Source organism: Oncorhynchus kisutch, unplaced genomic scaffold (genome assembly GCF_002021735.2).
Source record: "Oncorhynchus kisutch isolate 150728-3 unplaced genomic scaffold, Okis_V2 scaffold766, whole genome shotgun sequence".
In the NCBI taxonomy this organism is placed as follows: domain Eukaryota; kingdom Metazoa; phylum Chordata; class Actinopteri; order Salmoniformes; family Salmonidae; genus Oncorhynchus; species Oncorhynchus kisutch.
Window position 1 is genome coordinate 139,245 of NW_022262711.1, and position 11,183 is coordinate 150,427.

At 47.4% G+C, this 11,183-nt stretch overlaps 1 protein-coding gene and 1 pseudogene across 1 annotated transcript in view; one reads left to right on the top strand and one right to left on the bottom strand.

The window, feature by feature from the left end:
- Positions 1-241: 241 nt before the first annotated feature.
- Positions 242-6,857, bottom strand: LOC109886689 (acyl carrier protein, mitochondrial-like; annotated as a pseudogene).
- Positions 6,858-7,281: 424 nt separating this feature from the next.
- The window catches only part of LOC109886690 (dynactin subunit 5), a 10,704-nt gene continuing 6,802 nt past the window's right edge, over positions 7,282-11,183 (top strand). Inside the window, exons 1-4 of the mRNA XM_031816231.1 lie at positions 7,282-7,426; positions 9,727-9,795; positions 10,275-10,393; positions 11,058-11,169. Coding sequence (XP_031672091.1) covers positions 7,379-7,426; positions 9,727-9,795; positions 10,275-10,393; positions 11,058-11,169 — 348 coding nt within the window. The 5' untranslated portion in view covers positions 7,282-7,378. The remainder of the gene's footprint in view (positions 7,427-9,726; positions 9,796-10,274; positions 10,394-11,057; positions 11,170-11,183) is intronic.

Consider the following 11,183-nt stretch of genomic DNA (forward strand, 5'->3'; position numbering starts at 1 on the left):
GAGGGAACTCCCTGTAGGGGTGACTGAGGGAACTCCCTGTAGGGGTGACTGAGGGAACTCCCTGTAGGGGTGACTGAGGGAACTCCCTGTAGGGGTGACTGAGGGAACTCCCTGTAGGGGTGACTGAGGGAACTCCCTGTAGGGTGACTGAGGAACTCCCTGTAGGGGTGACTGAGGGAACTCCCTGTAGGGGTGACTGAGGGAACTCCCTGTACCACAAGATGGCGCTGTACAACAAGAGTCCAACCATAAAAGTGATGTTTATTTTTCACCTCCCGAACTCGGGAGGAAAATACACATGTTCATTAAATACAGTGGAACACAAGACAAAAGGCATCGGCTGCCACAGAGAGAACGGAGGAGGAGAAGAGGGACTGATGAAGTGGTGGGCGGGGGGAGGGAGACGCTGCCCAGCCCAGCCAGTCGGACAACATCATCAGGACTTCCTGTGAGGAGCAGAAACAGGAGGTTCCACCTCAGTAAAACACAGATTCATTTAATTAAAATGTGATGAAGTAGATTCTATGTTTTTAGTGAATAAAACAGACAGGGATTCAAACTGCGATTGACGATGTCATTTCTGCTCGAGCCGACGTCTACGGCGTTCACAGTCAATGAAAAATGACTGATAGGGGGCGTGTCACTAAATGACCGATAGGGGGCGTGTCACTAAATGACCGATAGGGGGCGTGTCACTAAATGACCGATAGGGGGCGTGTCACTAAATGACCGATAGGGGGCGTGTCACTAAATGACCGATAGGGGGGGCGTGTCACTAAATGACCGATAGGGGGGCGTGTCACTAAATGACCGATAGGGGGCGTGTCACTAAATGACCGATAGGGGGCGTGTCACTAAATGACCGATAGGGGGCGTGTCACTAAATGACCGATAGGGGGCGTGTCACTAAATGACCGATAAGGGCCTCCATCTTGGCTCCTCCCCCACCGTTGTAAAAAATACCTTTAGGACGTTATAGAAATTAATTTACTAAATGTCCCCGACACGTTTATTGAATTACAGAGAGCTTAAACATCCGCTAAACAAATGAAAAATATTTTCCTTAACGTGTCTATATATAGATATTTATTTAATCTAATCGTATATATATATATATATATATATTATTTATTTAATCTAATCGGCGTGGGGGAAGTCGGCCTGGACACTCACTGGGTGTGTTAGTGGTTCCTGGTCTTATTCATACACGTCCTTCTTGTCAGCGATGTACTGGACGATATCCTGAGGAGACATCAGCTTCTCTGCCTCCACATCTGGGATCTCAAACCCTGCAGCAGGACCACGTCAACACACACACATTAGGCTTAACACACACACACACACATTAGGCTTAACACACACACACACACACATTAGGCTTAACACACACACACACACACACATTAGGCTTAACACACACACATTAGGCTTAACACACACACATTAGGCTTAACACACACACACACACACACATTAGGCTTAACACACACACACACACACATTAGGCTTAACACACACACACACACACATTAGGCTTAACACACACACATTAGGCTTAACACACACACATTAGGCTTAACACACACACACACATTAGGCTTAACACACACACACATTAGGCTTAACACACACACACATTAGGCTTAACACACACACCACACATTAGGCTTAACACACACACACACACATTAGGCTTAACACACACACACACCACATTAGGCTTAACACACACACACACACATTAGGCTTAACACACACACACACACACATTAGGCTTAACACACACACACACACACATTAGGCTTAACACACACACACACACACACACATTAGGCTTAACACACACACACACACACACATTAGGCTTAACACACACACACATTAGGCTTAACACCACACACACACACACACTAGGCTTAACACACATTAGGCTTAACACACATTAGGCTTAACACACACACATTAGGCTTAACACACACACATTAGGCTTAACACACACACACACACATTAGGCTTAACACACACACACACACACACACACACATTAGGCTAACAACACACACACACATTTAGGCTTAACACACACACACACACACACATTAGGCTTAACACACACACACACTAGGCTTAACACACACACACACTAGGCTTAACACACACACACACACATTAGGCTTAACACACACACACACACATTAGGCTTAACACACACACACATTAGGCTTAACACACACACACACATTAGGCTTAACACACACACACACACATTAGGCTTAACACACACACACACACATTAGGCTTAACACACACACACACACATTAGGCTTAACACACACACACACACACACACACATTAGGCTTAACACACACACACACATTAGGCTTAACACACACACACACATTAGGCTTAACACACACACACACATTAGGCTTAACACACACACACACACACACACGTTAACACAGTGGTATTAACCACAGTTGTATGTAGGAAGTGGAAAGGGTTAGTTAATCCTAACAACTAAGTTATCGTCTAACATTCCTATTTAAAATCATCGACCAGCAGGGAGACACAGACATAGGGAGACAGACATGGAGAGACAGACCGACAGGGAGGGAGAGAGAGAGAGACCGACGGGGAGGGAGAGAGAGAGACCGACGGGGAGGGAGAGAGAGAGACCGACGGGGAGGGAGAGAGAGAGACCGACGGGGAGGGAGAGAGAGAGACCGACGGGGAGGGAGAGAGAGAGAAAGAGAGAGAGACCGACGGGGAGGGAGAGAGAGAGAAAGAGAGAGAGACCGACGGGGAGGGAGAGAGAGAGAGAGAGACCGACGGGGAGGGAGAGAGAGAGAGAGAGACCGACGGGGAGGGAGAGAGAGAGAGAGAGACCGACGGGGAGGGAGAGAGAGAGAGAGAGACCGACGGGGAGGGAGAGAGAGAGAGAGAGACCGACGGGGAGGAGAGAGAGAGAGAGAGAGACCGACGGGGGGGAGAGAGAGAGAGAGAGACCGGAGAGAGAGGACCGACGGGGAGGGAGAGAGAGAGAGAGAGACCGACGGGGAGGGAGAGAGAGAGAGAGAGACCGACGGGGAGGGAGAGAGAGAGAGAGAGACCGGACGGGGAGGGAGAGAGAGAGAGAGAGACCGAGGGGAGGGAGAGAGAGAGAGAGAGACCGACGGGGAGGGAGAGAGAGAGAGAGAGACCGACGGGGAGGGAGAGAGAGAGAGAGAGACCGACGGGGAGGGAGAGAGAGAGAGAGAGACCGACGGGGAGGGAGAGAGAGAGAGAGAGACCGACGGGGAGGGAGAGAGAGAGAGAGACCGACGGGGAGGGAGAGAGAGAGAGAGAGACCGACGGGGAGGGAGAGAGAGAGAGAGAGACCGACGGGGAGGGAGAGAGAGAGAGAGAGACCGACGGGGAGGGAGAGAGAAGAGAGAGACCGACGGGGAGGGAGAGAGAGAGAGAGAGACCGACGGGGAGGGAGAGAGAGAGAGAGACCGACGGGGAGGGAGAGAGAGAGAGAGACCGACGGGGAGGGAGAGAGAGAGAGAGACCGACGGGAGGGAGGAGAGAGAGAGACCGACGGGAGGGGAGAGAGACCGACGGGGAGGGAGAGAGAGAGAGAGACCGACGGGGAGGGAGAGAGAGAGAGAGACCGACGGGGAGGGAGAGAGAGAGAGAGACCGACGGGAGGGAGAGAGAGAGAGAGACCGACGGGGAGGAGAGAGAGACCGACAGGGAGGGAGAGACAGACCGACAGTCAAACAGAGAGACAGGGAGGGAGAGACAGTAGATACAGGGAGCCAGACTCACCAAACTCATCCTCCATGGCCATAATGAATCTCTACCTGGTCCAAGCTGTCTAACCCCAGGTCCTTCAGGAAGTGGGACGACGTCGCCCAGCTGAGGATACAGATCGATCAGAGGAGATCAGGACAGACAGGGACATCCTAGATCAGCAGTCCTACTCTGAGATACACTACATAACCAGTCCTACTCTGAGGTACATAACCAGTCCTACTCTGAGGTACATAACCAGTCCTACTCTGAGGTACATAACCAGTCCTACTCTGAGGTACATAACCAGTCCTACTCCGAGGTACATAACCAGTCCTACTCTGAGGCACATAACCAGTCCTACTCTGAGGTACATAACATAACCAGTCCTACTCTGAGGTACATAACCAGTCCTACTCTGAGGTACATAACCAGTCCTACTCTGAGGTACATAACCAGTCCTACTCTGAGATACATAACCAGTCCTACTCTGAGGTACATAACCAGTCCTACTCTGAGGTACATAACCAGTCCTACTCTGAGGTACATAACCAGTCCTACTCTGAGGTACATAACCAGTTCTACTCTGAAGGTACATAACCAGTCCTACTCTGAGGTACATAACCAGTCCTACTCTGAGATACATAACCAGTCCTACTCTGAGGTACATAACCAGTCCTACTCTGAGGTACATAACATAACCAGTCCTACTCTGAGGTACATAACCAGTCCTACTCTGAGGTACATAACCAGTCCTACTCTGAGATACATAACCAGTCCTACTCTGAGGTACATAACCAGTCTACTCTGAGGTACATAACCAGTCCTACTCTGAGATACATAACCAGTCCTACTCTGAGATACATAACCAGTCCTACTCTGAGGTACATAACCAGTCCTACTCTGAGGTACATAACCAGTCCTACTCTGAGATACATAACCAGTCCTACTCTGAGGTACATAACCAGTCCTACTCTGAGATACATAACCAGTCCTACTCTGAGGTACATAACCAGTCCTACTCTGAGGTACATAACCAGTCCTACTCTGAGGTACATAACCAGTCCTACTCTGAGGTACATAACCAGTCCTACTCTGAGGTACATAACCAGTCCTACTCTGAGGTACATAACCAGTCCTACTCTGAGGTACATAACCAGTCCTACTCTGAGGTACATAACCAGTCCTACTCTGAGATACATAACCAGTCCTACTCTGAGATACATAACCAAAAGTATGTGGACACCTACTCGTCCAAAATCATGGCCGTTACCATTTTTGATGGGGTGTCCACATACTTTTGTATTAATACAACGGGTGGGTCTAATCTCTGTTGATAAAAATGCCTATTTACTCTGTTCCATCTGACTGCGCAGTCCACTGTCTCATCAGCCCAGCCAGGCAATTTATAAAATATTCAATATAAAAAGCATCTAGACATTAACACATATTTCTTTTCCACTAACATTTCGTTGTCAACAGCGGAGATTTGTCCATAGATACAGAACAAACAGACTGAACGACTGGGTCGGGTCCATAGATACAGAACAAAAAGACTGAACGAACTGAGTCGTGTCTCTGGCAACCGAACCGATCGAACGAACAACCAGCCAGCTTGGGTAGCAAACTTAGATTAGTGTCGGGACTATATTTCGTTGGAAGGAGGAAATTGTATGAATAAATGTATGAAAGATAAGGAGTGTTGATGTCAAACTGATCCTAGATATGTGGGATATAAATTCACAAGACACCATAAACAGAACCACGAGGAAGCGAATGGGAACGAAACAGGAGAGAGAGGATTTGTCCAATAGAAACTCTCTCTTGTTGTCATTGCAAAACGTAAAACCGTCTGGACTAATGACTCAGTATTCCTACTCTCGAAAACGAGCCATGGGTCTGACCTTACCATGAGGAAGCGAATAGGAACAGAAACAGTAGAGGATTTTGTCCAATAGAAACTCTCTCTCCTCGGATCTGTCCTTACCTTCTCTGGGTTGATCTTGTCGTAGAGCTTGAGGACGTACATGACTCGTTCTTTAATGCTTTCAATGGTGAGGGGAGGCAGGTCTCCATACTGTCTACAGAACACTCCCACTGAGCTAGAGATCTAGAGAAGAAGAAGAAGGAGGACAGGAAGGAAGAAAGGATGGGTTCAGAGGTCATTCACTTATCGATGACAGCTTGACTGACATCACTTCTGCACAATGTACCCATTTGACCAATCAAGCGGTTTAGTTCAAGCCTAGATAATAGCTAGCTGATATTACAGATGTCCACTGCATTGTATTTAGTGCACAAGTCATGCGTGCGTCACATCCTGTCACAACAACCTCAGGTATTGACAAATAACACAATTGCTTTAGATTAAATTAAAATGTGTCAAATCGACTGTCATCTAGCTAGTATACACTATATAACATGCTAGTAAGCTATGCTAATAGTACTTAATTGTACGACAGATGAATAGTTTGAACATGAAGTATAATTCAAATTGTACTCAACTAAACTAGCCAAGTGTCAAACGATTACATGATAAATTAGCTTAGCTTAACTTTGTCTGCTGCTAACACATGAGACACAGTCGGTTGTTTTGTAACATAAGTGCATGTATCATTCAAACTATGCATTTTTACAGAGTCGGTTTCGTTGAATTAGTAAAACGGACCCAGTTTTGTCCCGGTTTTAAGAGCTTGGCTTTGCAAAGTGACCGGTTGCCACTTAGTTACAGATTTCATTTGGAAAGACACTGGTAGGTCAATGTACAATCCATCACTACTAGGCCACAGCAGCGACTAAATGTCTCCGTGTTATTCAAGACAAACCCGTGTTTGTTCGATCCACCGGGTCCGCTGACTGCTGGCAATGAAGGACAACGGTCGGGGGTTGAATAGGACCGGGACAGCTGCGGTTCTCACTGTAATGTTCCCCAACGAGAGTCTCACGGAAGACCGGGGGAGCTGGCGGACACACTGCGCTAGGACACGGGACGCCATGGTTTTGAGGATCAATCCCAGGGTGCAAAGCAAAACACGCGTTTTGGAAGACAAGGTGGTTTCCACTAGATAGCACAGCCACAAAGTCAAAGGGAAAAAGAGGTCAAATGTGCGCAGGCGCACTAGTTATTATTTAAAAAAATAACGCCGATATTTAATATGATTTTTCTTTATTAAAATATAACGTAATTATTATGCTTTCCGGTATGTTTTCTTATTTCATTAAATTGGAATAATGTAATAATTGTGACTTTGGTTGAATTTTGTCGCATCGTCGGGTAGCCGATCAAGGTATTACGTTCTGTACGTAAGACATGACTAATCAACAGAACCAAAACAAAAAAACTATTATATTAAACAATTATATATTATATTATTATTTCGTCGATCATTAACAGATTATGTTAATTCGTTAACACACATATTTTAAAAAATAAATTAGTTGAATATTACTTATTATTTGTGAGCGGAAGAGCTATCCATCATCATCGATGTTTCAGTGCTCTGCTAGTATGGTCTGAAGGGAGAGGCTGACAGCAGAGCAAAAACAACAAACCACATCAACTCGTTTTCTGTACATTTTAAAACAGAAATCATTACAACCATGGAATTGTGTGAGATACTGTACAACAAGGCGGAATACATTGAAACGGTAATCTTCCGTAGCAAGCTTGTAATTCGGTGTTTATTTGACTAGATAACGTTAACGATTAGCAAGTTAGCGTTTAGCTCATTGGTATTTACACTGAGGATACCAAACATTATGAACACCTTCCTAAACCTCTTTTTGCCCTCATAACAGCCTTAATTCGTCAGGGGCATCGACTACAAGGTATAGACAGCGTCCCAACAGGGATGCTGGTCCATGTCGACTACAAGGTGTAGAAAGCGTCCCAACAGGGATGCTGGTCCATGTCGACTACAAGGTGTAGAAAGCGTCCCAACAGGGATGCTGGTCCATGTTGACTACAAGGTGTAGACAGGGATGCTGGTCCATGTTGACTACAAGGTATAGACAGCGTTCCACAGGGATGCTGGCCCATGTTGACTACAAGGTATAGAAAGCGTCCCAACAGGGATGCTGGCCCATGTTGACTACAAGGTGTAGAAAGCGTTCCACAGGGATGCTGGTCCATGTTGACTCCAAGGTGTAGAAAGCGTCCCAACAGGGATGCTGGTCCATGTTGACTCCAATGCTTCCCACAGTTGTGTCAAGTTGGCTGGTTGTCCTTTAGGTGGTGGACCATTCTTGATACACACGGGGAAACGGTTGAGCGTGATAAATCCAGCAGCGTTGCAGTTCTTGACTCAACAGGGTGCGCCTGGCACTACCAAACCCTGTTTAAAGGCACTTCAATATATTTGTCTTGCCCATTCACCCTCTGAATGGTACACAAACACAATCCATGTCTCAAATCCTTATTTAACCTGTCTACTCCCCTTCATCTACACTGATTGAAGTGGATTTAACAAAGTGACATCAATAAGGGATCATATCTTTCACCTGGATTCACCTGGTCAGTCTGTGTCATGGAAAGAGCAGGTGTTCTTAATATTTTGAGTATATACAGTGCACAGTCACTGAACCCTCATTGCTCGGTCCCTCAGCCAGCCAGCCAGCCAGCCAGCCAGCTTGAATTGCAGATAGACCATTTCTTGACGAGGCATCGATTACAGTTAGCATCTAGCGGTGGTCTGTAAACCTGTATCTGAGTCAGTACTGTTTATACCAACTGATCAGCATGTCCTCTCTCCCTGTCAGTTAGCATCTAGCGGTGGTCTGTAAACCTGTATCTGAGTCAGTACTGTTTATACCAACTGATCAGCATGTCCTCTCTCCCTGTCAGTTAGCATCAAGCGTTGGTCTGTAAACCTGTATCTGAGTCAGTACTGTTTATACCAACTGATCAGCATGTCCTCTCTCCCTGTCAGTTAGCATCTAGCGGTGGTCTGTAAACCTGTATCTGAGTCAGTACTGTTTATACCAACTGATCAGCATGTCCTCTCTCCCTGTCAGTTAGCATCTAGCGGTGGTCTGTAAACCTGTATCTGAGTCAGTACTGTTTATACCAACTGATCAGCATGTCCTCTCTCCCTGTCAGTTAGCATCAAGCGGTGGTCTGTAAACCTGTATCTGAGTCAGTACTGTTTATACCAACTGATCAGCATGTCCTCTCTCCCTGTCAGTTAGCATCTAGCGGTGGTCTGTAAACCTGTATCTGAGTCAGTACTGTTTATACCAACTGATCAGCATGTCCTCTCTCCCTGTCAGTTAGCATCTAGCGGTGGTCTGTAAACCTGTATCTGAGTCAGTACTGTTTATACCAACTGATCAGCATGTCCTCTCTCCCTGTCAGTTAGCATCTAGCGGTGGTCTGTAAACCTGTATCTGAGTCAGTACTGTTTATACCAACTGATCAGCATGTCCTCTCTCCCTGTCAGTTAGCATCTAGCGGTGGTCTGTAAACCTGTATCTGAGTCCGTACTGTTTATACCAACTGATCAGCATGTCCTCTCTCCCTGTCAGTTAGCATCTAGCGGTGACCTGTAAACCTGTATCTGAGTCAGTACTGTTTATACCAACTGATCAGCATGTCCTCTCTCCCTGTCAGTTAGCATCTAGCGGTGGTCTGTAAACCTGTATCTGAGTCAGTACTGTTTATACCAACTGATCAGCATGTCCTCTCTCCCTGTCAGTTAGCATCTAGCGGTGGTCTGTAAACCTGTATCTGAGTCAGTACTGTTTATACCAACTGATCAGCATGTCCTCTCTCCCTGTCAGTTAGCATCAAGCGGTGGTCTGTAAACCTGTATCTGAGTCAGTACTGTTTATACCAACTGATCAGCATGTCCTCTCTCCCTGTCAGTTAGCATCTAGCGGTGGTCTGTAAACCTGTATCTAAGTCAGTACTGTTTATACCAACTGATCAGCATGTCCTCTCTCCCTGTCAGGCGTCTGGTAACAAAGTGAGCAGGCAGTCGGTGCTGTGCGGCAGTCAGAACATCGTCCTCAACGGCAAAGTAAGTAACAACAAGCTATACAGGTATTACACCATGAGATGGGCCAGTTGGGGCTTTACATTACTATACAGGTAATAAACCATGAGTCTCCCTGTCTGTCTGTCTCCCTCGCTGTCTCCCTCCCTGTCTGTATCACCCTGCCGTCCTGTCTCCCTCCCTCCCTCCCTGTCTGTCTCCCTCCCTCCCTCCCTCCCTGTCTGTCTCCCTCTCTCCCTGTCTCGCTCCATCCCTGTCTCCCTCCCTGTCTGTCTGTGTCACCCTGCTTCCCTGTCTGTCTGTGTCACCCTGCTTCCCTGTCTGTCTGTGTCACCCTGCTTCCCTGTCTGTCTCCCTCCCTCCCTCCCTCCCTGTCTCCTCCAGACTATAGTAATGAATGACTGTATAATCCGTGGAGACCTGGCCAATGTCAGGGTGGGGAGGCACTGTGTTGTGAAGAGCCGAAGTGTCATTCTCCCTCCCTCCCTCCCTGTCTCCTCCAGACTATAGTAATGAATGACTGTATAATCCGTGGAGACCTGGCCAATGTCAGGGTGGGGAGGCACTGTGTTGTGAAGAGCCGGAGTGTCATTCGGCCGCCGTTCAAAAAATTCAGCAAAGGGTGAGTTCTGCTCAACCTCTTCTAGACCAGGGGTCTCCTCTTCTAGACCAGGGGTCTCCTCTTCTAGACCAGGGGTCTCTTCTTCTAGACCAGGGGACTCCTCTTCTAGACCAGGGGCCTCCAATCTCTTCTAGACCAGGGGTCTCCATCCTCTTCTAGACCAGGGGACTCCTCTTCTAGACCAGGGGTCTCCTCTTCTAGACCAGGGGCCTCCATCCTCTTCTAGACCAGGGGACTCCTCTTCTAGACCAGGGGTCTCCATCCTCTTCTAGACCAGGGGACTCCTCTTCTAGACCAGTGTCTCTAACCTCTTCTAGACCAGGGGTCTCCTCTTTTAGACCAGGGGACTCCTCTTTTAGACCAGGGGACTCCTCCTCTAGACCAGGGGACTCCTCTTCTAGACCAGGGGACTCATCTTCTAGACCAGGGGTCTCCATCCTCTTCTAGACCAGGGGTCTCCAACCTTTTCTAGACCAGGGGTCTCCTCTTCTAGACCAGGGGTCTCCAACCTTTTCTAGACCTTTCCAACCATGACTGTTTACTGAAACTATGGCCAACACAGTTGATACACATGATCATGATGTAGTTGTGTAAGTTAACATTCAACGTCCAGTGGAAGCAGGTCTCTGTGGTCTGACCTCTGACCCCTTGTCCCCCCTCCCAGAGTGGCCTTCTTTCCACTGCACATCGGAGACCATGTGTTTATAGAGGAGGACTGTGTGGTGAACGCTGCTCAGATCGGATCTTACGTTCACATCGGGAAGAACTGTGTCATCGTGAGTTACACACA